General features: G+C 41.5%; 1 protein-coding gene across 7 annotated transcripts in view; it reads right to left on the bottom strand.

Moving 5' to 3' along the window:
- LOC142464249 (NEDD4-binding protein 2-like) overlaps positions 1 to 27,382 on the bottom strand; it is a 94,216-nt gene that overhangs the window by 35,695 nt on the left and 31,139 nt on the right. For 6 of the 7 annotated variants that reach the window (XR_012787634.1, XM_075567666.1, XM_075567675.1 and 3 more), the window contains 11 exons: positions 23,453 to 24,569; positions 22,240 to 22,364; positions 20,492 to 20,580; positions 17,444 to 17,520; positions 16,855 to 17,010; positions 13,334 to 15,525; positions 12,255 to 12,340; positions 8,158 to 8,203; positions 6,465 to 6,670; positions 4,533 to 4,645; positions 238 to 361 (listed from right to left, as the gene is read on the bottom strand). Coding sequence is in view for 6 of the 7 variants with exons in the window: in XM_075567666.1 (XP_075423781.1) it covers positions 238 to 361; positions 4,533 to 4,645; positions 6,465 to 6,670; positions 8,158 to 8,203; positions 12,255 to 12,340; positions 13,334 to 15,525; positions 16,855 to 17,010; positions 17,444 to 17,520; positions 20,492 to 20,580; positions 22,240 to 22,364; positions 23,453 to 24,569 (4,331 nt within the window). In the remaining variant the exon portion in view is untranslated. The remainder of the gene's footprint in view (positions 1 to 237; positions 362 to 4,532; positions 4,646 to 6,464; positions 6,671 to 8,157; positions 8,204 to 12,254; positions 12,341 to 13,333; positions 15,526 to 16,854; positions 17,011 to 17,443; positions 17,521 to 20,491; positions 20,581 to 22,239; positions 22,365 to 23,452; positions 24,570 to 27,382) is intronic. The other variant, XM_075567702.1, reaches the window with a different exon arrangement.

The following is a 27,382-nucleotide window of genomic DNA, read 5'->3' on the forward strand; positions in this document are numbered from 1 at the left end:
GCACCATAGGGACAAGCATGAAGGAGGTTGCGGGATTGTTGAGCTGCGCACGCCGCCGCCTCCGCATGCGCACGCCGCCGCACGTCGCCTGGTGTCTGTACTCGCGAAGCACGCGTACGTACACAGGGGTATGGTGCAACTAAAAATAAATGTACCTACTTGCGAGTGTACATAAAACGGGGTATGCCTGTATTGGTGCATGGATACAAAGGTCATTTTCAATAGAGTTAAACATACCTTTTCTTTAGCCTTCTCACAGGTGGAAGTCACTGCTTGTTTAATATCTGGAGCCACAACATTTTGCACAGGGTCTCCCTCAAGAACAGAACTCATGAACTGTTTAGTCTTCTGTAAAGAATAGCTGTTGAACAGAATAATTGACAGACCTTCATAAGCATTTATTCTGTTATAATAATTAAAACACACATGCATATGATGTTAAGATCTCCCACTCCCTTATCCACATGGGAAAAATGGAATTGTGAAACTTCAATAAACCTTGTAAAGAGGTCATCACGTTGGCCAATTAAAAAGTTTCACAACCTAACGAATTTGTGGAACATGAAAGATATTTTCACAAGAGCCACTCGTATGATCCAAAAATAATTATACATAGATAAAAAAATGTAATGTTAAAGAGCATGGCGTCTTTAGGATCACTTTCAAGTAGCCCTAAAAATCTAGCAAAATATACAACATGCTATAATTTTTTTACCTCTACTAATTTGAAGGGATAACAAGTATTTGATCAATTGTAATACTTTAATGAGGTACATTAACTATTTTAACTATTTAGGTGCTGGAATGCATACGGCAACAAAGTGCCACAGATATTCCTGCAAAGGAGCCGTCATCACCTGTGTCGTGGTTACATGGTCGTGACTGGCTCAAGGACAAAGAGGAAGTCTACCCCACACGCAAGCAAGCACACCATGTCATTCATTGAATGTCACAAGGACCACTACAGCATCAGCCGTTGTGATGTTCACTGAATATCATATGGGCACTTTAAGTGTTAAGTGGTGACGTTAGTGCACAAATAATAATAGGGAAACCGTAAGTGAATGTCCCTGGGAGATATTCCTCTCATTTCTGGACACATTTTCTAAGAAAGTATAATGTATTATTATATTATCGTCTTAAAACGTGATCAGCAAAGATTCTGCTTCCCTGGTGTGACGATCAGGAGTAATCTGGCCTGTAATAAAGGGGTTATACCCGGCTAGTTACCCCTAATTCGTGTGGGAAAAGAAAGGGTTAATGTATCATGTACTATGTATGTGTATTCCAAAGCACTTTTATTCACTGTGAATTCAATTCCCAAGTCTAGTTAAGCAGGCAAATGAGGTAAAGTGTTTTGTGATCTATGGGTAAGCACTGTGATGTAATTTGGGAGTCAGCCCTGAAATTCATTGGATTATGTGACTGTATGTACTAATTTCTCAGATAGAAGACTGATAATGGGATTTGCATGTTAGTTACATTTGTATGGAGGGGCCTCTTATTTAATCAGGTGAGGTTCCTGCAGATAAATGTGCATTGAGGATAACATTAAGTATCTGCCATTAACCCCTCCTATGGGTTAGACAATGCCCAACCATTCAGCCCTAGACTTGGTGTCACAGGGGGGAGGGGGGGAGAAGGGGGAAGTGGGGTGGGAGGGGCACTTCTGCTTCCTCCCAGCATTCCTTGCCTTTTTATGATGGGAATTCAAACCCTATAAAGAGGCAGGGTGCCCCAACACCAGTAGTGAGTGTTCGCTGTACGTAGTTGGTGGTTCGTGACTCTATTCCAGTAAGGGAGAATTGCTAGCCAGTGTAATTCTTGGATACTTCACCCTGTTATTTTACTGTGTTATTTCCAAGTGTTATTTGTGTTACAGTGTTGTGTTTGCCCGAAAGGGAATAAATCTTCAGTTAATTTTATTATTTTGTCCTGTTCAATCAATCAGTGCCCAGTATATTCGGCATGAATTATGTCTGGTCTACAGTGACACGAGGGTTCACTAAATGGCTGCCTTCCCATTTCAATCAATCCTTCAGTCAGTTTAATGCAGCAGCTACAAAGTATTCTTATATTACCAAGGTAACATTATCCCCTCTTACAGTTTGCAGCTCAAACTGCTGGGAATATTGGCAACAAATTATCACAAATAGGAAAGTGTTACAAAGATCTTGCACTGCTGGGGAGGTGGCTAAAACCTGCTACAGAAATCAAAGGATGCTCAGTATATTAAAACTCATTACAAATGGCATTAAGAGTGGAATAATATAATACAGTAAGTATTATCTAATAACTACAGAACTGATTTATCTTACTATATATTTCTGAAAGCATTGTATGTTTCTCTGTCTGTACTGTGTTCCCTGTCCCTAGCGGCAATCTCATTGGTCCCTTGGCCCGCCCGCCCGCCCCCGCACACCTCTCATTGGCCTCACACACTCACACCACTGCTTCAGGCCCCCTTGGCCCGCCCCCCACACCTCTCATTGGCCTCACACACTCACACCACTGTTTCAGGCCCCCTTGGCCCGCCCCCGCACACCTCACCACTGCCTCACTCTCCCAGCCCTCACTGAGCTTTGGGAACGCTTCACAGCACCTAACTCTCACTGCTGCTCTGGGAGACGACGCTTCACAGCTCTCACCTCTCAACGCACTAAACCCTCACCGGCTACTACCACCAAAGGAATCAGGTACAGACTCTTCTCTATATATATTGTAAGCGCACCATCATCGGCACACACTGCCAACGCACGCATCTCCTACACTATCACTCAACACACTCCCCCCCACCCACACCCCCCCCCCCCACACACACCACAACCACTACCTTAGGCCGCAAACACCCTCCCCTGGCACAGGCCACAACCGCCAAACACTCCCTTGGCCCAAAAAACACCCTCCCCTGACACAGACCAGAAACATCTGCCCCGCACCACCTCCCGTAGGACGACGCAATAACCCCTCTCCGGCCCCAACACACCTCACATGCAGCCTCCTCACACATCACTGCTTCACCGGACGAACAAAGCCCTTCTGTAGCTCCGGACGCCACACACAAAACAGTCCCGTTACCACAAAAGGCTCCCGTCACCACAAAACAGTCCCGTGGCCCACAACACCCCCCCCCCCTTCCCCCCACAACAAAATAAAAATACTGTGCACCAAAACCCAAAACTCAACAAAACACTCCGGTGGCCCACAAACCCCCCCACCACCACCACAACCCAACTCGCATCTCCACACAAACGCACGTGCACAGAAAATAAAAACAAACACCTCCCGTAGGACGAAATAAAACACCTCCGGACCCTACACACCTCTCCTACAGCCTCATCACCGACTCGCATCTCCACAAAAACGCACGTGCACAGAAAATAAAAACAAAACCTCACGTACGACGCAATAAAAACCCTCCGGAACCAACACAACTCACCTTCAGTCGTGTGTGTGTTTGGGGGGGGGGGCAGTGTGTGGGGGGGGGGGGACAGTGTGTGTGGGACACCATGTGTGTGGGTGGGGGGGAGGGACAGTGTGTGTGGGGAAGGGGGGGGCAGTGTGTGTGTGGGGGAGGGGGGGACAGTGTGTGTGTGTGTGTGTGTGTATGTGTGTGTGTGAGGGGGGGACAGTGTGTGGGGGAGGGGGGACAGTGTGTGTGTGTGGGGGGGGGGGGGGAACAGTGTGACTCCAGGGCAACGCCGGGTCTCTCAGCTAGTTGAAAATAAACAAACATGTAGGCTGTTGCATTGATTGCTCCTTTAAAAACGTGCTTAAAACATGATAATCTGCTATAAAATATAGGATACAATAGAAAGGCTCAATGCAGAATTCATAAAAAGGTGTGCCAAGGTTTTACATAACGCTGAGAAAAGGGGAAACTGCATCTGTAACCCATTGAGTGCCTAATGACGTATCCTCATATGGCTGGCACTTTAGAGAGATTTAGTGAGATTACATCCTAGGCAGCCTGCCCAAGACCACGTGATCGCTGCACCAAACGTGTCCAGAAGACAGGTGGCACTCAGGTGTTGCTACTCATTTGTTTTTTTAAGGGTTAACTGGGGGAGGGGGGTTTAAAGGGTTATCCCAACCAAAATGAACGTTGAGCTAAACACACAGTGACTTTGTACAAATGCTACACTAATTGTTTTAAAAAAAAATATGCCAATTCCCCGATTTATAAATACTTATTTTTGCACGTCAGGGAGACCATACATACAGTAGCTATTTCCACTCCTATAATCCCACCTGTCTCATTCTTACACTTGGTTCTCTCTTCCAAGAAATGGCAGTAACAGACTGGAATTAAAGCTTTATTTGAGGCTACCTGCCATTTTGTTCTATCCCACATAGAAAGGTTCTTGGTAATTTAAGATAGATCTGTAGTGATACGGAGGATGAACTTTCTATTTGCAGGGGTCATTTTTTATTTTATTTTAATGTTCCTAATTACATAATTATGCATAAAAAAAATGGAGGATGCAAATGACTAAAATGGTCAAAATCTACATGAAAATGTGGTCACTCACTTGTTTTCCTTAAAAATGTCCATAAGCAGTTTTTGTTCGATACATGGAAACATTTCAAAAAGCTGTTTTTCCTTCAGTTTTGAAGCACAGTCTTTTCTCAGTGGATACCTCTTCTGAAGTAGAGAAGAAATTTTTTAGTATACAATCATCTTTTGTAACATTCTGCAGGGTGTGCAAAGCATGATCTGTCTCCCATCTTTTCATGTCTTGCTGATACGGAGTATTATAGGATCTGATTTCACTTTGAATAAATCCATTATCAGTCCTCTGGAGTGCTGCCTTTTTTTCCTGCTTGGAAGGAGAATACATTGCTTTCTGATACGGAGGCCGTGATTTAATATGCTGTGAAGCAGCTCACAGTAGCTCAGCATATTGAGCAAGGGCCTGAAGTTATGAGGCATTCTTACAGCTCACTCCCACTGACCAACATATGTAGGAAATCCAATACAATGTAAGCATTTGTTCAGGTACAGTAACACCTTCTCAGTCACTTTTCGTACTTGCTTATTTATACTTGGTTCATAACTTCAGATATGACTAATAGTTCTGCAAATTGATGCTTTTGTTCAGCATACGTGAGAGTCACAGACTGAATAGTTTCACAATAATGTGTCGTCTGGATGAAAAGGGAACAGTGAAAGCCATTGACAAATAATAATAATTTTAAGACATTTAAATGGGACTGAGGTTAAGTGGCAGCCCCACTTGGCTCCCAAAAATATATGTTTAAAACAATATAATAGGTAGAAATCAGCAATGCTCCATTATTTACTTATAAATCCTTCACCGTTTCAATCATGGGCACCACAGAGTGACAATCACTGGGAGCCCCACGGATCAGGAGCTATTCTACCTCCAAATACTGCACCAGTGATGTCTCAAAATGACAATAGGCAGCAAACTGTTCACATGTCAATCAGTAGGGGGTCACTGTTCTGCTCAGACGCTGCCCGAGGGTCAATTTCGGTAATAAGCAAAAAAGGTCTGTTTCCTATCTAATCAATTATCCCTGGAACCGGGGAGGAGAATATATCTGCGGTTTGGGAGTCAGGGACCACTACATTGCACTAGAAAAGGGGTGCGCAAACTTTCCCCGCTGCGCCCCCCGGCATGCTCTGCTCTCCCTGCTAGCGCCCCCTCTTTACACTGGCCATAGCAATGTGTCATCACGTGACCCCGCAGCGTCATTTGCCAAAGACAAGGTAAGGGAAGTTGTAGAGGCCTCACGCCAGCATTTAATTTAAATGCATTGGGGGAAAGTGCAGGGCCTCTGCAACCGCAGCGCCCCCCTGAAAAATCTTGTGCTGCCCTGCCCCCCCCCCCCCTTGGGGGCATGCCCCCCAAATTTGCACACCCCTGCACAAGAAGATCCCTGATTCAAACCTGCCCCACCGCAACAGAGATTATGGCTACAAACACATGTAATCATGACTAAAGAAAACATTTGGCCGTTTTGTTTCTTTTTTAAGGATTTTTTTTCCCCAGGGGGTACTTTTGCACGGAAGATGCATCTCAAAGTCCTGCATAACATACAGTAACATGACAACATGGAGTAGCTAAAGATAATCAAATGTTTCATTTTACCCTATTTGCAAACAGTTGAATGTAGAAAAATAAATTAAACATACTTATAGGGGCAAACATTTGAAACTTCTTTCAGGGTAAAGATACAAGAAAGGTCTTAACTTCATTCTGCCAAGATAACTTTAACTACCGAGAAAGAAGAAAATATGCCTTTTCAGCCGATTGGCTCATCTCAAATAATAGGAAAACCCAGAAATTAGCCATAATTAGTTATTAGTCTATTGAAATCAGAAAGTAACTAAAAAAATAATAATAATACCTAATGTACATAGGAGACACATTGAAGAAACATTATATGAACCATATCAACAAAATATGCAATTTATTAGTAAGACTGCATGCCCATACCAGATCTTCTCGCTCCTGTAATGCAATTTCTTCTGACATTATTTGACGTAATGACACTTTCCGAGTTGTTGTATTCCATTGATCCATGAATGGTAACATGTCTGATGCTCCTTGAGATTGGTCCAGGGCTCCAATACTTCCCGCTAGTTTAGACTCCTCACTCTGAATCATATTATCCAGTTGCACGTGTTCATGGGATGAGCTGTCTGCAACAGAATCCAATTCCTCAAACTGTAAGTACAATATGTTTTATCCTTTTTGCTAAAAGATTTACTATTCAAGGTTGTCAACGTTTCCTTCTCTGGCGTCTCATCCTCTTCACTCCCTCTTTCTATTGGGGTCCCACAAGGCTCTAACCTTGGCCTTCTGCTCTTAAGCTACACCTCTTTTCTTGGTGAACTACTACAATCTTATGGCTTTCAGTATCATCTCTATGCTCATGACACCCAAGTCTACCTCTCCCTTATCTCATGTCACCAATTGTCTCTCTGCAATCTCCTCCAGGAGGTCCCACAGTAATCTGAAGCTTAACATGTCCAAAACCAGAACTAATACTTCCCCCCCACCCCCCATCCAGTGCCACCCGACACCCAAACTCTCCCTCTCTGCGAGAGATTGAGATTGTGGTATTATTGACAGTCAGTCCATCACTAAGTTCTGCCGTCCCAAGCTCCAAAATAATCGCCAGGATATGTCATTTTCTCACTCATGATGCAACTGAAATATTACTTCACTCCCTCATCTTGTCCCGCCTTGACTACTGCAACCTTCTCTTAGTTGACATTCCCCTTATCCGCCTGTCCCAACTCCGATCCATCCAAAGTGCCGTTGCCAGATTCCTGTACCTAACTCACGGCTCCACTATCCAAATCCCAGCACAGGCTTCCCATTTCTTTTAGAATCAAAATTTAAACCCCTAGCTCTGACTTGCAAAGCTCTCAATAAAGCTCCACACTTACATGCCAGCCCTCATCCCCAAATATTTCCCTAAATGCCCTCTACTGTATGTTTTGCCCATGACATCTGCCTTCTTACCTTCTCTCACTCCTACATAAGACATTGCTCATGCTGCCCTCTCTGGAATCCCCAACCACGCACTATCAGACTCTGCCCCAGCATTCATTTAACCCTCCCCCTCTCTCTCCACCTAGGTTTCGCAGTGGTGGCATGAGCAAAAATATCTGCCCCATAACACAAAATGTCTGTGGGGTCAGGACTCAATCCTGTGACGAATAGAAAAAGTCACAACACTTCTATTGGTGACCATGTTCGTAGTCTTCTAAAATGAACTGCAAAATAAAACAAGTCTTCGTAAGAACCTGGGAGTCCCCACTTACATACTGTATTTCTTAGTTATACAGTAATTATACACGGGTGTTACAATCTCTACAATTCCTAGCATGAGCCCCCTGAAGCCCACTTGCACGTGTTGGCATCTTTGAAACAAAAAGTAGCAGTAATAGTTATATTTTATCCTTTTTGTGTGACATGGGAAAATTTTCCAGGTGAACATTTAAATAACGGTGATAACATTTTTTTTTTTAAAAGCCAACAAATAGACCACACTTGGTTTTTAGCTGTCTCTTCCATGCAAGCAGGAAAAAGGGAACAGCATAAGATGGACACATTGTTACCTTCAGTCTATGTATTGATGGGGAAAAATAAAAAAAAAAAACAAGAAAAAAGTACTTGCCTTCAAAAAGGAGCCGGTATGATAACGCTTCTTGTTTATGTCTTTCCTGAAATACATGAAAAGTTGCCTATGTTAGACATTTCATAGATAATATTTCTAACGGGATACAATTAAAGAATAGGAAAGATATATTGAACACCATGAACTTTCGGTCCATAAACTCATTAGTTACATCAATCACCAAACAAAGATCTTCATGAAGCAGGATGAACATATACATTTATTGTTTAATCGTGGATGGTTTCACATTATGGAGCAGATTCATCAAGCGCCAGCACAGGTGAGCGTACCTGTATGGGAGTTAACCCAGAATCACCAGTGCTAACCCATGGCGGCGCTTAATGAATCTTCCCCCATGTGTTTTGGTCAATGAATTCTCTATTTGTGGTCCCTATTCAAGATGCTGTGAAGCCCTTTTTATATTATAACAATATCTATATCTCAAATAAAGGTGGGCTCTTGGGCAGCCCATTGTATTGTATGTCTATTTGTATAGCTCAGAAACCCAAGTGATTTAGATCGGCGCTAAGCAAAAACAGTGTGAGATCATAAATACTTAAAATAAAGTGAATACATAAAAATGGGTGTAAGGTAAAATAGAAAAATTCTCAACCTTCAAAGGGAATTGTACAGATTCCCATAAAGCAACAGTGAACATCCAGGGTAGGAAGGGAGCGATGATTCAGGAACACCCCAAAATAAAATGAACAAATGATGGCGCAATAAAATCACAAATGTATGATGAAGCACAGAGACTTGGCTCATATAGATTGCCTACTTACAAAAAGCAGGTGAAGAATCAGCATTAACGGGGAACAAGGTAAGCAGGAACTCAGGAGGGCTCTCCCTCAGGATGATACTCATGAGAAAACACAGCAGAAAGAGACCATAGTGCAGAGCAGCAAACGGTTTATCACAATAAAAAAAGCTTAAGAAATGTACTCGCAATGTGTACAATAAGAATAGGCACATATAATAGTGTTAAGGCAGTGAGTCTCACGTCGGGAGAGGTGGTGATCAGGCCGTCTTCCTTCGAAGCTCCCAGTCAGACGGCGTCTGACGTCACGGGCTAGACAGCTTCCGGTTATTTATTTATAAAATATTTTACCAGGAAGTAATACATTGAGAGTTATCTCTCGTTTTCAAGTATGTCCTGGGCACAGAGTAAAACAAAATAATACATGGTTACAAGTACAGTTACATAAATGAACAGGGAAGTGCCGCCCCCGGAGTTATCAGTGGCTGACGCGTAGAGCTTCAACTTCGCATGCAGTAATCTCCGTTCCAGAGGTGAAGAGACGCCTGTGCCGTGTATCCGTTCCTTCTCCCGTCTAACCGGAAGCTGTCCAGCCCGTAACGGATGTGACGTCAGACGCCGTCCAACGCTGTCTGACTGTGGGAGCTTCGAAGGAAGACGGCCTGATCACCACCTCTCCCGACGTGAGACTCACTGCCTTAACACTATTATATGTGCCTATTCTTATTGTACACATTGCGAGTACATTTCTTAAGCTTTTTTATTGTGATAAACCGTTTGCTGGTCTGCACTATGGTCTCTTTCTGCTGTGTTTTCTCATGAGTATCATCCTGAGGGAGAGCCCTCCTGAGTTCCTACACACCTTGTTCCCCGTTAATGCTGATTCTTCACCTGCTTTTTGTAAGTAGGCAATCTATATAAGCCAAGTCTCTCTGCTTCATCATACATTTTTTCATTTTATTTTGGGGTGTTCCTGAATCATCGCTCCCTTCCTACCCTGGATGTTCACTGTTTATTTATATAGCTCCATTAATGTACATAGCACTTCACAGTAGTAATACACGTGGTAATCATATAAATAACACATAATATAAATAACAGGTCATGGGAATAAGTGCTTCAGACAAACATAACATTTAGGAAGAGGAGTCCCTGCTCCGAGGAGCTTACAATCTAATTGGTATGTAGGAGGAACGTACAGAAACAGGAGGAGGGCTTTTTGGTAAATGCTTCTACAGAGGGCCAAGCTTTATGTATCATGTGTCTAGTAATATCTAAGGTGCTTCTCATATGCTTCTTTAAGCAAGTGTGTCTTAAGGTGGGTCTTAAAGGTGGATAGAGTGTGTGCTAGTCGGGTATCGAGGGGAAGGCCATTCTAGAGGTGTGGGTCAGTCAGTGAGAAAGGTTTAAGGTGGGAGAGGGCTTTAGATACAAAGGGGGTAGATAGAAGACATCCTTGAGCAGAACGCAAGAGTCGGGATGGTGCATAGCGAGAAATTAGGGCTGAGATGTAAGGAGGGGCAGAAGAGTGTAAAGCTTTAAAAAAGTGAGGAGGTTACAGTAGTCGAGACTGGAGAGAATGAGGGCCTGAGTCAGAGTTTTAACAGTCATGCAACAGAGGAAAGGGAGAATCTTTGTAATATTGCGGAGGAAAAAGCGACAGGTTTTAGAGACGTTTTGAATGTGAGAGGAGAATTTGAAAGAGGAGTCGAGTGTGACCCCTAGGCAGTGTGCTTGGGCTACTGGGTGAATGATCGTAGTTCCAACAGTAATGTGGAAGGAGGTAGTATGGCGAGGTTTGGGAGGAAGTATGAGCTCTGTTTTTGTCATGTTACGTTTAAGTCGGTGGAGAGCCATCCAGGATGATATCGCAGAGATATTCAGAAACTTTGGTCTGTACAGCTGGTGTAAGGTCAGGGGTTGAAAAGTACATTTGTGTGTTGTGAGCATAGAGGTGATATTTAAACCCAAGGGATGTGATTAGGTCACCTAGAGAAAGTGTGTACAGAGAAGAGGTCCCAGGACAGAACCCTGCGACACCCCCGCAGAGAGATCTATGGAGAAGAAGAAGGTGTTAGCAGAAGAGACACTGCAAGTACGATGGGAGGGGTAAGAGGAGACCCAGGATAGAGCTTTGTTACGAATACCAAGAGTATGGAGAATGTGAAGGAGAAGAGGGTGGTCCACGGTGTCAAATGCTGCAGAGAGGTCAGGTAATATGAGTAGAGTGTAATGACCTCCGTATTTGGCAGCATGGAGGTCATTAGTTATTTTAGTGAGGGCTGTTTCAGTCGAGTGAGCAGTGCGGAAGCCAGATTGTAGAGGGTCTACAAGAGAATGGGTGTTGAGAAAATGGAGCAAGCGAGAGACTACAAGACATTCAAGGAGTTGAGGAAAAAGGCAGGAGGGAGACAGGTCGATAGTTAGAAAGACTGGCAGGGTCAATGTTGCTGTTTTTGAGTAATGGTATCAGGGTTGCATGTTTGAAGGAGAAGGGAAAGGTACCAGAATAGAGGGAGGTGTTAAATGTGTGTGAGCATAGGGGTTATAGTAGGAACAAGATGTTTTAGGAGATGGGAGAGAATGGGGTCAAGACGGCAAGTGGTAGAGGGAGAAGAGGAGATCAGTAGTGATACATCCTCCTCTGTGACGGCAGAAAAAGAGTCAAGGTGGGTAGGAGGAGAGAGTTAGGAAGCAGTGTAGGATGGGAGGAGGAAACAGAGGGGATGTTCTGACGAATGGATCCACCTTTTCCTTAAAATAGTCAGCAAAGTCCTGAGGTGATAGGAAGGAGAAAGAAGAGGCAGCTGGGGGTGGTTTGAGTAGAGAGTCAAAGACAGAAGAGAGGGTTAGATGTGTGTGTTGATTAGTGAAGACAAGTAGGTTTGTTTAGCCTGAGAGTGGGCAGAGTTGAAACAGAATAGCATAAATTTGGAGTGAAGAAAGTCTGCGAGTGTGAGATTTCCTCCACTACATTCCTCCAGCCCATTACCCATCACTGTGACATACAGCAAGTTGCAACACAGCCATTTATGTCTGCTATTACAACTCACTCAAGGTAAGATTGAAATACAGGCAGATTTGTCTCGTTCAGTACAGTTTCTCTTCTGTTGACTGACAGCAGTGCTAGAAAGAAAACGGACAGAGAATTACTGAGGACGAATGAGGAAGCACCTTTTTAGAGATCAACATCAACTCGAATATCAGCTAAAAAGAGTGAACGCATCTTGAAAAAAAGGACGTATTTCCCATTATCGTGAGTGACTTGCACACTACGAAATTTATATACAGAATTTAGGCTTTAAACATATATATAGAAAAATAAAAGAAGTCCACCAACCGTAATAGATTCTTTCCATCTCTTATGAATAGCTTTTGCCAGATCCAAATCTATGCGAACCACACAATCCTCAATAGTTAATGAACCTTTAAAAAAAAAAAAAAAAATCCCAATATGTAATGTAGTAATTTACTACAAAATAATGTTAAGCGTATTCTATACTTTCATTTTCAATAAGAAAAATGTTTATCTGTTTAATGTGTTTATACTACACATGTTTTGTCATTACAGGTACAGTCCCAGTTAGCAGTATGAACTAGAATTGCAATAAATGTAAAGCAACACCTTTTCACTAGTGTAAAGATTATTTTAGAATTCAAGACGTATGTTTAGTGGTTTTGAAGACTTTTCAAAAGTCTAAAAATCAGAAAAGCACAATAACAATGGAACATACAATTATTACTTATTTTTGGGGATATGTCAAGAGATCAAACCTTATTGATATTTGTTTAAAAAATTTTTTTTTACACATTAACAGATCTTTAAATTAAAAAAAACATCGGAACAACTTCACAATGACGTATGTGATCAAAATATAAAGGCACTACACACTTCCAAAGAAACTGGTTGCAGGTCTATTCAATGGAAACTAATCTAAAATGTGATAAATTTGATGTGTTTTAACTTCCCAAGATTATATGGAAACAATACTATTTCCTCCATGTGGTCCCTGCAATCATTTTCAGAATCATTCGCATACAAATTATTTCAAATATTTTGTTGTCAAATGAGCAGTTCTCATACACAGTAACTAGATAGCCCACAGTTTTTATACACGGAAGAATATTCACAAAACTACTAAATCAGATCAGATCAGTAATGTAAAATTAATGAGGGCTTTAAAGATTTGTTTACATAGGGGTAATTAACCAATGGCCCAAATATGATCGACACAAGCCATTTAAAAAAATAAATTAATCTTTAGGCATGTAAATAAAAAGTATTGTTACTCAATACTTCAGCCTACGAATAAAACCATCATAATGGCTTATCATGTAAACATAATTTAGGTTATAAGGTATTGCTCAGATACTGTAAGTAGAATATTGTAAAAATTATGGAGGTAAAGCAGCATCTACCTGGATCGATTCCAACCGGCCCAAACAATTCACTGAGCTGAAAGGCCAGTTCTGGAGGTAAAGACAATTCCAGATGATCAAAACGCAAGGACTCCTTGGACAGTGACCCAGAGTTAGTTTGTTTTGCTTTATCTTCTTCTGGAACAATGTGGGTTCCTTCTATAGTGTCAACTAGTGGAATTTCATTGTTAAGATCAGGTTCTTGTTGGCCCTCATTGGGGTCAGAGAGCTGCAGCTGCTGATCATGTACTTTCATGCAATTCGTGTTTTGTTCCACTAAGGCATTACTCGATGCTGCAGTAATAAAATCTGGTATCCTAAAAATTGTTTCCCTCTTTAACTCAGAACACGGAATCATATCTACGGACAGGGTTTCAACTGCAGTTCTTTTCTGGTCAGGGTCAAGACTATTTGTGCTTGTAGCCATACCAGATGGTTTATTAGTCTTAGTATTTTTCACATCAGTGTTTGAGGAATCATTAACATTTCTTGATTCTTCTGTAACAAATGGTGGTACAGTATGGACTAGGTTAGAATCTTCAACAACTGTGTGACTGTTGTCTAAATCTTCTGTTTCATCATCCCATGATATATCAGTATGCTCACAAATCGGTAGAGAGCCGTCATAAAGATGTAATTTGCTAGTCTGGTCAGATGTTCCTAATTCATCTGAATTTGAACATCCTAACATTGCAGGTGTTGCTTCTCCACTTTCGTACACATCCTCTGGCTCGCAATCTTCATCTCTATGGAAATTCTCCCCGGAATCTAAAAGCAAGTTTGTTGCCCACACAATATCCTTGTTGCATCTTTCAAAAAGATCCTTCAGCACATCAAAAGAAACAGACCTAAAAAGCTTGGAAAGAATATTTAGACTATCCTCATCATCCAAACTAATTAGCTCATTTTCTTCCACAGAAGTGCTTTGATCATGCATAACTCTATATGGTATTTTGTCCTGAGATTCAGAAACCAAGTTTACATCCAATGATTTTGCCTTAAATCTGTCAATTTTTCCTGTAAGAACTTTTATTGAATCAGAGATATCTATTTTTTTCTTCTCTATTCTCCACACTAACGCAAATTCTTGAGGCTCAGTTTGTGAACATTTGCTTGTCCCCACCATTGTTTGTCTTACTGTTTCCTGTGATTGAAACGTAGGCGGTGATTGTTCTGTTTTCAGAGAGCCATTTGTGAATGTTAGAAATAATTTGCACTGCCGGCAGTACCGCTTACTTTGCCTAGGCATTTTCTCTGTGGCTGTATCACAAGTTAGCGTTTCAACTTCCTTGTCATTTGATATTTCCATTTTTTGCATATTTCCAATCACCTCGGTCATTTCTTGCGGATCGCCAACGAGACCATCAGAGATCTCATCTTCTCCATCTAGATCAGTCACTTCTGCTCTCTGAGATTCCCCTTCCTCCTGTGCTAAAGTTTTTGGGAAAGTACAGGCTTGACTTTTCAGTTCAGACATATCGGTTTCACCACATGGACCTGAAGAGTAAATATCAATTTCACACTCTGATGGTAAGGAAGTCAAATTATCCAGTTGTTTGTGTTGTGCTTGAAACAGAACTTCATGCTCCACAGTGCCATGCTCACTCTCAGGACCACTGTCCGCTGTCTTAACGATCTCACCAAGTTGTTGGCTAGAAGGTTCATCCATGTCACCATCTTTCATTAGGCTTGATCTGATCTTGACGTCTCTATTCCGCTGAGTCCTTTGACCCATGGTCTGTTCTATTGGCCAGTCCCCAACAAAATTTAGTAACTCAGCCCTTTCACACAGAAGCAATGATGCACCATCTACATTTGAAATATCTTGTTCAATTGCAGTTTTTTCTTCAAAAGACCCTTTAATGCTGAACAAAGCATTTTCATCATGAGCTTTAACATGGTCACTGTTATGTGTGTCCTCTTCAGATGGAATTAAGCTATTCTGTTCATCAATGGCATCAACATCGTTTTTTCTTCCATTTCTTGTCATTGATTCTTTTTGAAATTCAAGTAAGGTTTCCACACAACTTTTTGAAATGTTTGATGTACAGCCGCTCTGAGAAGTATTTGTAAAGCCGCTCTGAGAAGTAGCTCCAGCAACAGTATCAAAGATACTTTCCTTTCCAGTTTTATCTGTAGAACAAAAACTATGTTCTTCTCTTTCCAAAGTAAGTGGCATCAAATTGTTCTTTCTGCAAATCCAACAATAGTAGAAAGCATTACTTGAATTCCATTTGATCAACCTTCTGAATAAGTTCTTAACAATTCACGTTCAAAACTAAATTAATTAAAAAAGGCGCAATCTACCTTAAACCTCCACTCCCTCCATTTCAAGGATTGAAACAGAGGGGTTCATCGAGCTGAACCACGCAATTTTCAACACCAGGCAACTCTCGGTTCAAAGATACTTACTGGTATCCCTTCCTATTAAAGGGGATTTAAATGGCGACCAATAAGTCATAACTGATGCAGCTGCGATTTCCTACTGGTCAGAGATTTGGTAGCCATTTTGTTTCCCCTGGAGGGAGATTTAAACTAACTTCACCGGACAACCCAACACACCATGAACATACAGAATCAAAAAACAGAATGTACAATGTAAAGTTTGTCTATGCTATTTTAGAAGGAAAGGAATTTAGGAGTGCTTGTAGACAGCAGGCATAGCAATATTGACCAAAGTCATGCAGTAGCTGCAAAGGCAAACAAGATCTTATCATGCATTAAAACGGGCAATGGATGGAAGGGAAGTAAACATAATTATGCCCCTTTAAAAAGCATTAGTAAGGCCACACTTTGAATATGGAGTACAATTTTTGGCACGACTCCTTAGAAAATACATTATAGAACTAGAGTGTGCAGAGAAGAGCCACCAAATTAATAAAGGGGATTAACAATTTAACTTATGAGGAGAGGCTAGCTAAATTAGATTTATTTACATTAGAAAAGAGGCATCTAAGAGGGAATATGCTAACTATGTACAAATATATTCGGGTCAGTACAAGGAGCTTTCAAAAGAGCTATTCATCCCAAGGGCAGTACAAAGGACTCGGTCATCCCTTAAGGTTGGAGGAAAAGAGATTTCACCAGCAACAAGGGAAAGGTTTCTTTACAGTAAGGGCAGTTCAAATGTGGAATACATTACCCATGGAGACTATGATAGCAGATAAATAGATTTGTTCAAAAAAAAAAGTTGTATATCTTTTTAGAAAGGAAAGGTATACAGGGATATACCAAATAAGTAAACATGGGAAGGATGTTGATCCAGGGATTAATCTGATTGCCAATTCTTGGAGTCAGGAAGGAATTTATTTTTTCCCTTATGAGATATCATTGGATGATATGTCACTGGGCTTATTTGTTTGTCTTCCTCTGCATCAATATACTGTAAGTATAGATATAGGATAAAGTATCTTTCGTCTAAATTTAGCATAGGTTGAACTTGATGGACGCATGTCTTTTTTCAACATCATCTACTATGTTACCATGTAGACAGCAATGCTAGTACAGTAATGTGAACTTACTCATCTCCTTCATCCAGTCTTGTGATTCGACCAAGATCAGCATTTTCAGATCGGATTGGCCTTGATAAATTTAAGATGGAATTCACAGTAATACAAGACTCATAATTTTCCAGCATTCTTGTGATCTTCTCTTTCGTTACACTATGAACGTTTCTCCTGAAGATTCCATAAAAACATACGATTAGATATAAACAGTACAGAACGTTTTAAAGATCACCTAAATGGAGGGTCACTTTCAAAATGATCTGCAGTGCCCCAACCTCTGGGAACCATCCCATTCCCGATAGTGTCTTCGACACAATACAGCTGCCAAAGCCTGCCCTGCTCAGGCAGCCAATACAAAGCTATGTCATCAAAAGATGACTTTGTAATTTTCTATTGGTGCCCTCACTGCCATATTTATAGATTATGTGAGTCAAAAAAACGTTTTATTTTAACAAATCTCAGGAACCGGGTAATCCCCCGAGGCTGAGAGACCAGGGATTAGTTTCAGGGAGCCCCCTGGTTTGGATAGAGATATATATATATTTTTAAATCAAACACGTCATTACAAAAACTCAGATATATGTTTTTTTTCCATTACTTTTACCTTTCAAGTTCCTTTGGCTTAAACTTCCACCAAGTGTCAGGTTCACGAAACGTGACTTTGTATTTGTGCTTCATAGCCTAGTTGTAAAGACCACAAATAGCATTATTATTAAATATGAATATAGCCCCCCTTTCTCCAACTCCTTTAACATTCATTCCAAATCTTTTCATCTGAGGTTGTTGACTCATTCTCTGTCTCAACTATTGGAAACAGTTACTACAGCTAAACCCCGTTATAACGCGGGTCTCGGGGTCCACCCCGAGACCACCGCGTTACTAACGGGGTCGCGAGAAAAAAAAATGGCCGCCGCGCTTTAGGGCATATTCATCCCGCGGGACAGGAGATGGGAGCGGGCATGTCCCTCCGCTCCCCGCTTCCCCCTGTCACCGCGGGACAGGCCGCGGGGCAGGAGATGGGAGCGGGGATGTCTCTCCTGTCCCCGCTTCCCCCTGTCACCTCGGGACAGGCCGCGGGGCAGGAGATGGGAGCGGGGATGTCCCTCCTGTCCCCGCTTCCCCCTGTCACCTCGGGACAGGCCGCGGGGCAGGAGATGGGAGCGGGGATGTCCCTCCTGTCCCCGCTTCACCCTGTCACCGCGGGACAGGCCGCGGGGCAGGAGATGGGAGCGGGGATGTCCCTCCTGTCCCCGCTTCACCCTGTCACCGCGGGACAGGCCGCGGGGCAGGAGATGGGAGCGGGGATGTCCCTCCTGTCCCCGCTTCCCCCTGTCACCTCGGGACAGGCCGCGGGGCAGGAGATGGGAGCGGGGATGTCCCTCCTGTCCCCGCTTCACCCTGTCACCGCGGGACAGGCCGCGGGGCAGGAGATGGGAGTGGGGATGTCCCTCAGGTCGCCGCTTACCTCAGAACCATGCTGCCTGCATGGAGGTTGTAGCGGGGGGTTTCTTCTCCCCACCGCTGTCCCCGGTGCTCCCGCTGCCTGCGCGGGAGGAGGGGGGGGAGCGGGTGGTGGTGCTGGTCGCGGCCCGTCTGTGTAGAGTGAGAGAGTGTGTGTGTATGTACTGTATATATGGGAGAGAAAGTGTGTGTAAGTGTCTGTGAGTGTGTGTAAGTGTCTGAGTGTGTGTGTAAGTGTGTGTAAGTGTGTGTGAGTGTGTGTGAGTGTCTGTGAGTGTGTAAGTGTGTGTGAGTGTGTGTGAGTGTGTGTGAGTGTGTGTAAGTGTCTGAGTGTGTGTAAGTGTGTGTGTAAGTGTGTGTGAGTGTGTGTGAGTGTGTGTGAGTGTCTGAGTGTGTGTGTAAGTGTGTGTAAGTGTGTGTGAGTGTGTGTGAGTGTCTAAGTGTGTCTAAGTGTGTGTAAGTGTGTGTGTGTGAGTGTGTGTGAGTGTGTGTGAGTGTGTGTGAGTGTGTGTGAGTGTGTGTGAGTGTCTGTAAGTGTGCGTGAGTGTGCGTAAGTGTGTGTGAGTGTGCGTGAGTGTGGTCAGTGTGTGTGCAGTGTGTCAGTGTGAGCAATGAGCAGTGTGTGTGCAGTGTGCAGTGTGTGTGCAGTGTGGCAGTGAGCAATGAGCAGTGTGTGTGCAGTGAGTGTGTGCAGTGTGTCAGTGTGAGCAATGAGCAGTGTGTGTGCAGTGTGCAGTGTGTGTGCAGTGTGGCAGTGTGAGCAATGAGCAGTGTGTGTGCAGTGAGTGTGTGCAGTGTGCAAAAAAAAAATGTAAAAAATTTTTTTTAAAAAAATATTTTTTTTTTTTTTTTTTTTTTTTTTTTTAAAAACGGGAGCCACGGGAAAACCGCGTTATAACCGAATCGCGGTATAACGAGGCGCGTTATAACGGGGTTTAGCTGTAGTTGGTCGTCTTGCATCACAGCTCTTTCACTTAAAGTATATTCAAAACTCTATTGTTTGAATCATATCACCGATTTGTTCCTGCTTCTTTCCTAGTATCCTTTAATTATAACACTAAATTCTCCTTTTCTCTTGCAAAGGCCCAAACACTTGTGGCCCTCACTGGTTTGCAGCTCTCATCTCTAGCGATGTCTTTTCTCAGAGGCATGCATCTCTTTTCCCACAATCTGCTTCCTACGTCTGAAACTTTAAATCCCCACATCTGATGTTTTGGACCCATCTAAAACCTCTCTTGGCCTAAAAAATTAAATAAAATACACAGCAGTTTAGCAGCTCTGTAGCCTGATCTCCGAACGTTTCATGTACTCCTGCGGTCTTCCATCAGTACACAAATTATAAACACGTTCAAAGGATTCCCCCATATACTATAGTATCTATTTCAGTGAAGTGCTGCTTACATGTTTGGTACAATAGAAATAAAATGCATGAATACAGTACATGTGTATTCTGTCTTGGGTTTTTGAAATTAACCCCCCCAAAAAATAAACACATTTAATTGACCCTCCAAGAATTTAGCATATTGTATAAAATAAATGCTTCATGGCAGACTTGGAAAGAGTCAGTGTGATGGGAATACATTAGGAAAGGAAAGGTTGAGGATAGGATTGCCATGCATCACCAGAAACGCTCTCTAACCATGCATCGTAAACGGGAGAAAAGACGAGGAGAGTTTGAGCACGTTTCTCAAAACATCCCTCTGCTACAACTAATATGGTTCACAGCTGAAGGATTGAAAAATTAGTAAATGAACAATAATGGCTTCAGATCTGTTCATTCATCAAAAGGCAGATTGTAATATCATTTGTATTGAAATCAAAAGCAACTGACGGAAAAACAAAATGAGATTGGAAAAGCAAAATAATAACCAACTGTTCTTGTGAATTATAACAGACATTTAACCTGGCCCCAATGCCTTTATCAATATTTCAGATCAACATGGATTTTGTACCTTTTTCCCCCAAGTTCTTCAGAAATATTATTCTACATAATGTTTCAAGATTGCAATTAGGTCTTTCATGGTCTCAAAACCTCACATGCAGCCATTATTAATCAAGGAGTTTCATTATAGTGAAGTAACAGGCAAGTACATCTGCACAGTTCTCCATTACAATTACATTTGCAAGAACTCCTCTTAAACAATCATCTACTGGTTTGCACAATGTTTGCTCAGAAAAAAAGGAAACTGACCATAGCTACATATGGCTTCATTTCCCATCCTTGCACGTTGGTATTATCTATTATGATAGGTGAAATACTCTTCTCAAAAGCGTCCTTGGCTGAAAGACATCGAAATGCAGAAGTTGCCAATTACTTTTTTCCTGTTATCTTAATTATACTTGTTACACTATAAAATACTCAGTTACCTGCACATTTTCACGCAAACTGGTGGCTTCATTGTGTGACAAATAATAATTCCCTAACTGAACTCTGTTAATGTATAACTAGATTGGCAGTTACCATTTTGTATTAAGCCTAATCCATTCATTCTGTTTCAAATATTTTGTGTACAACTACATTTGGTATGGGACACCAATATCCCCAGAGCGCACTGTAGGTTTATTTTTCAATAATACAAATGCTGAATCATGCATTAAAATTACAATTTGCAAAGAGCTACTTAAGAGAAAAACATCAAATAGATCAAGGTTTAACAAAAATAATCTGTCCTTTTACAAATAAAAGTCCTAATAGTATAAAGAATTAAACTTCTAGGAAAAAGAGCATTTAGCATACCCGGGGCTAAATCTAAAAAGAGTATTAGGTACTTTATTTAGAACTCCTAAAACCCATGTGTTGAAAATGGATTGTGACATACAATACTTTTGTCTGAAAAAAGGTATTTGTTTTATCAATTTATATCAAAAGCAAAAGTTAAGCACTCCAAAAAAAAAAAAAAGAAGTTACGTCAAAAGGTCAAGTCAAGTCATTTGCAGCACCTAAGAGGGAGTAAAGCAGTGGGTTTCCGCCTTTTTTTGGTTAGGGAACCCCAGAATTCAATTGTGAAATTCTGGGGAACCCCAACCCTCACCCCGTCTCCCTTACACCCCCCCCTCCCTCATCCCCCCCTCCCACACACACTCCTACTCACACACACACACACTCCTACACACACACACACACACCTACACACACTCTCTTTAAGAGAGTTGGCTCTCATGCTGATGCTTCCTCCCTCCTGTCAGCAGGAAGTTGACGGGAGAAGCAGGGAGAGGAAAGAGCAGTGACCGGCCCTGCTGCTGCCACCGTCGGGTCACTGCGCCGCTGGACCTGGGACAGCTGGAGAGTTGTGCCAGCTCTCCCCCCTGGCAGCTGCGGAACCCCGGTTGAAAAATTACTGGAGTAGAGTAACATTTATAAAAATTGACATTTAATAAACATGTATGGTCTCTAACAGGCAAATGTAAGAGACCATCACAGCTGCTTAAAGCTGCAGTTCAGTCAATATCCTGCATGTGTGTTTTTTTTAATAAATCAGTTCTGTAGTAAGAAAAAATACTTTTAGCATTTTCTGTTTTAAAAAAAAACAACTTTGAAAGACCAATTTTCTTGTATTCTATTTTAACAGCCATTTGCTAAGGCACTGCCCCTTCATGTCCTGTCACAAGCCCTGGCACACCCCTTTGTCAGCCCTGCCATCCCTCTAGCATGTCAGTGCAGGATTGCTCATGAATATTCATGAGCTTCCACTGACTGACAGAAGCAGATGAAAAACATATCCCTTCTCTAATGATGTCACCAAATTTCGCCGATCAATACATGAGAACAAATTGACCTGCAGCTATGCAGTTCTTTAGTTAAGTAGAGATTGCCCACATTAAACTATTGTAATAAAAAAAAAAATTAAAAAAAAAAAAAATTAAAACAAAAAAAAAAGACAGAACTGCAGTTTTAATTATGTTTCATAAAAGCATTAACCATATATTTTTTTGTCTTACCTCGTTTATGAGTCCACTGATGTGCTTCCACTATGCAATTGGGATCATATAAGTACTGGCCATTCTTATAAAAATAGTCATCAGTACTTAGAGTAAGTCCTGCTGGGTTCTGCTGCAACAAATACCTGAAACATTTTTTTTTTAAATGATAAATATTGAAAAACATTCCTGGTACCACAATTCCTTGAATGAAAAGTGATCCATTTCCAAATTACATTAAAAATGACTAAATTTTTCTAATCTTAGCATATTGATATTGCAGCTTCCTATTGGCCTCATAATTAGCAACCATTTTGTTTCCCCATGGGAGACTTATACCCCACACAAAAAAATACATTTAAAATCTCTCCCCCTCCCCGCCAGGGGGGCAGAGTTAATGAAAAATGCCTCATGTGCCATTTTACATATACTGAATTTGAACGATAGGGCGAACCTCTAATTTCAAAAGCAGCTGAAAAGGAAACTTTATACAGTCACGGTGTGTCACTCATTTGCATGTCATTTCCCAGAATCCCTTCTTGCAGTGGAAGCACTGTAAGCTCGGTGATAATGGTGAAAGGCAGGGTTGCAGACCTGCCTGGGACATGTGAATGTGCTCACAAGTGATCCTTTTTATTTGAGATAGATAGATATACAGTGGCCTTATAAATCAGTAATCGGAGTATTTTTTTTCTGCATATCGTGAAAAATCTCAGTATGTGCTGTTGTATATGTAGTTGTGAGGATTTCTTTTCCACAGGACAATGAAAAATCCCTCAATTTATTATCATGCTGCAGATTTTTTTTTGGCACCCGCAGTTTAGAAAAGCTCCATTATACCAAAACCTCACAATTTACTAAGTCAATAAAATGTTCTGACTTAATGCGAACATCTGAATTTCGCTATAATTCTGCAGAAGGAATATTTTCTCTAGGCCGACTCATTTTCAGGAGTTTAGAAACTCTTCTCAGACAGATATACACTGGAAGCATTCCCCACTCCCTCTCTTCTCCCCCTCTCCCCCCCCTCCCCCCCATTTCACATACAGGAACACAGACTTAAAGCAAAGTAAAAATGTTAACCAAAGCAAGTTTACAGCTACGGATATCAAGGATGAGACTGGCAATATTTTAAGGCAGTTCAAATAACAGTTGACACGTTCAGGTTCGGTAGCCGCACAAAATTACAATTTCATTACCCTATTTAGGAAAAAAGGGGAAAAGTATTCTCTACCTTGCTAATGTAGATTTTCCAGATCCGGGGAGACCCCTCAGCAGGATGAGCACTTTCCCTATAAAGTGTGCATTTCTTTTCACATTCTGAGGAATAATTTGGGGCCCAGGTTGAAGCTGAGCCATGGGTTGTATACACGGACTCTGCCATGGTTTGGGGGGAAAGCGGTTAATACCCCAGGAATATGGAGGCACTGGAGGATGAAAGCGAAACCCTCCACCAACCTCTCTTCCACCTACAGCAGTTCTAAACAGAGCAGGGCTAGTAGCAACAGGTGTTAGGAATCGATGTGCACTTAAGTCTGGATAAAATGGAGAGGCCATCGGATTCCACACAGGTTGGGGTAGCAAAGGAGGCTTGGGTAGCAAAGGACCATTCATCAGTGACCCATTCGGAGGGACGTGTGCTGGTGTGAATGCTGGTTGAATGCCCTGTTGGTTGATTCTTTGTACACTTGAATTTCCACTCTCAATCTTTTCTGAAGCTGTTTGAGTAACCAGATTCGGACTATTTTTAGAATCTGAAACCTTATTCGGTGTTGTATTCAAATCTGCCCCTATCTTTCGCAACTCTGATGTCTTTGTGAGTTCTGATGCAGAATTATAACGGGTACCTGCATCAGGTCGTTTAATATTAAGAGATAAAATTCCCTGGCATAAGGAAGCTTTATAATCACCATGAGGACCTTTTAGGGTTTGTACATTTCTCTCTGTATGCTGCATGGGAAATGAGGTTTTTGCATTTGAGGTAGTGTTAATGAGCTCTGGAAACGCAACGTTATATGTGTTGACTGTGGACACATACTGCTGTCCTGAGTCACGAACATATTCTGTATTATTAAAATTGTCGCTCAAACTGTACCTATGAAGAGCCTCATCTAACATTGAATCTATGTCGTTAGTCAGCGCCATGTTCTTGCACACCTCAGTTTGAGACTCTTCCAGGATTGAGAGCTCATCTGAAGATTGTTCTAGGATTTCAGAACTCCCAGCACTTTCCAGGCTTAAATCCAGAAATGATGCTATAGTATCGAAACCTAATTTATCAGTTGATGCGACCTGGGCTTCTTCTTTAGCTGCCGTTGATAGTTCCAGCAGATAATCCATCACAACGTCAACTAATTAGAAAAGACAAGGAAAATAAATGTCAGGTCATGTAACTGAACAGCAATGGTTGGAACAACTTGCACTTTATAGTGAGCATTTTTAAAGATGGATTCTTAATACACTGCGTACGTGTGTGTGTGTGTGTGTGTGTGTGTGTGTGTGTGTGTGTGTGTGTGTGTGTGTGTGTGTGTGTGTGTGATATATATATATATATATATATATCTCACATTCTACCACTCTCCATATTAAATATTTAATTCATTGTTGGAGGAATGGATGTGTATCCCAGCGATAATGCTCAATGTATATAGCAAACTTCCATATTCTGAACATGTAATGTGTGGACCAAGTCTAGACTAGAATATATATATTTTCTAGTCTAGACTTGGTCCACACATTACATGTTCAGAATATGGAAGTTTGCTATATACATTGAGCATTATCGCTGGGATACACATCCATTCCTCCAACAATGAATTAAATATTTAATATGGAGAGTGGTAGAATGTGAGCAACGTCTATTCACAAAGGTTAGGGACTAACCTACATGATAGGTGTGAAAGCCAAATACAAAAAAATTAACTGAAAAATGCGTGGAATAGGAATAATAAGTAGAAGAAAACTACAAATATCAAATGACAATGGGAAGACTTGGTAGGTTGCAGCTTCCATTTATTTACTGTACGAGATGGAGCAGTTATAATAATTTGTATTTGGATTATATGCTTGTCCTGGTGAATGCCAAACCCGAGGTCAAATAGCAATTACAGCCATTGGTAGTTTTATCTTAAAACAAAACCTCTGCTACGAGTGTATGTAATACTAGTAACCTATCTTTCCTTCTTTACAGTAATGTGGAGACATTATATTCCAGGAAGTAGGAAGACAAATTTGTGGACTGGGCATGATCCCCAAGTACTTTACCTAAAATACCTTTAGTTGACATTTTTAGAGAACCTTAGAACCCTTGTCATTTAATTACAAAATGTGGAGAACTATGGCGGTGGTAATATTTAAGCATTCAGACAAACCTATCAGCCAACGAACAATTGTGCCCATTTGAATTGAGAGTTTACAACTATAGCATGCATTACTTTGTAAACAACAGCGCTTCTGTAATGCCACCAGTAATACAGCCAACATCTGAATGTGTGGTGGCAATCTGGGGAAAGCGACCTGCATTGTAAATTTAGGAGTAACATTCAAAAATGCTGTACAGATGGTAGAAGAGGGGCAGGAGAAATAGCCGACCATCTCTATGATAGCAAGTGGCTTCCTGCTGTGGTTTTCCCAGCTTGCAGCTTATCATCCAAAAGTGGCATGCATCCTAGGCACATTTTTGCAGAAGTCAAGGTTGCTTATTCTGTAAGGTCAGGGACAAACAAATTTACTCAGGGGTTTCCAGCTTTTATTCCCAGAAGGGGTGTGTGCGTTTTTAAAGAGATAAAAGCTCAGCTCACTTAACAATAAATTAAAAACGAAAGTTCTTTAACCACCTGGCAGATCATAATCATTTGGTGGACAAAACATACTTCCTTATCTATGTCCATAAATATTTTATGCCTTTGGCACCATAGTAGTAATAGAGAAGCCAGACAGCAGAAATGCCTCTGAAATCAAGCCTGAATGTTTTTGCTGAACAGAACTAAAGTTTTAACGGACAATGTCATGGAACAAGAACTACATTTTTGGTTCACCCCCCTCTTTCCCTTGCAGCTTCTGCGGTCAGTTCTTATTTCAGCTGCATGGAGTTTGCATACACATACTGTGCCTGTGTGACATGTAAATGTTGCATTTCTTGCCTCTGGGCATGAAATCAGTGAGCTGCTACTGCAGCCTCTGAGATCCTCACCAGAATGGGCTAGTTTGCCCCCCCTCCTGTTTGTTCAAAGATAGTCTGTCCCAAGACTATTCCCTTTACCCACACTGCCCCTCACTTCCTTTTCCACCCTGGAGACAGTGAGTACAGCACCCTTCTCTGTTTATCTCCCATGGTGAGACCATCTCTTTTTACCTGTTTCCAACTATAAATCACCACTACATACCATCCACAAGTATCTGTATTCTGCTGCTTTTTCCAATAAAGTGGAGGAAATATTATAGGACTTGGAGTGATTAAAAGGGAGCCGAGTTAATGCTATCTGGGGCCATTCACACATCACACGTGACCTTGGCTTCAGAAAAGACAATCAATGGTCCATGAACCACAATTTGAGAACCTCTACACAATCATGTTCACTCAACAAGGTTCAGTGCAGTCATAAAATGTATAACAATCAGGGTCTCCTTAATACACAAAATATATGTACAGCTCAACCCCCTTATAACGCTGTGCTTGGGGTCCAAAGAATCACATCGCGATAGAAGCGGATCGCGTTGGAAATAACCTACAATTGTATGCATTGTACAATAAACTATTTTAGATACCAATAATCGTGTTGTAAAGTATTCATAAATACGAAAATTGGGAGCCATGCTTGCATCGTGTTATAAGCGGATTCGCATTGTAACGAGGTTGAGCTGTATGTGTTTTAAAGTACACAACCTAGAAAAATTAAGATCAGTATAGCTAATACCAACCTAACATTTACTGGCAATGATAGTGAGCAGAAAAGTGATCTTCTTGACAGCCATTACTTAAAGTATGGTACTTTTTAAAAACACTTAGCAAAAACACAGCAAATCTGTGTTATTCAAGAATTAAGCAGCCTTTTTATATGTTCCCCTTCTTGCGATTGAGGGCTTCTACTTGGGCTTCAGTTATTACATCATTCTCAAAGAGCAAGGAGGGAAATTTGTTACTTGATGAACTACAAAAGAGCTT

The sequence above is a fragment of the Ascaphus truei genome, chromosome 1 (genome assembly GCF_040206685.1).
Source record: "Ascaphus truei isolate aAscTru1 chromosome 1, aAscTru1.hap1, whole genome shotgun sequence".
In the NCBI taxonomy this organism is placed as follows: Eukaryota; Metazoa; Chordata; class Amphibia; order Anura; family Ascaphidae; genus Ascaphus; species Ascaphus truei.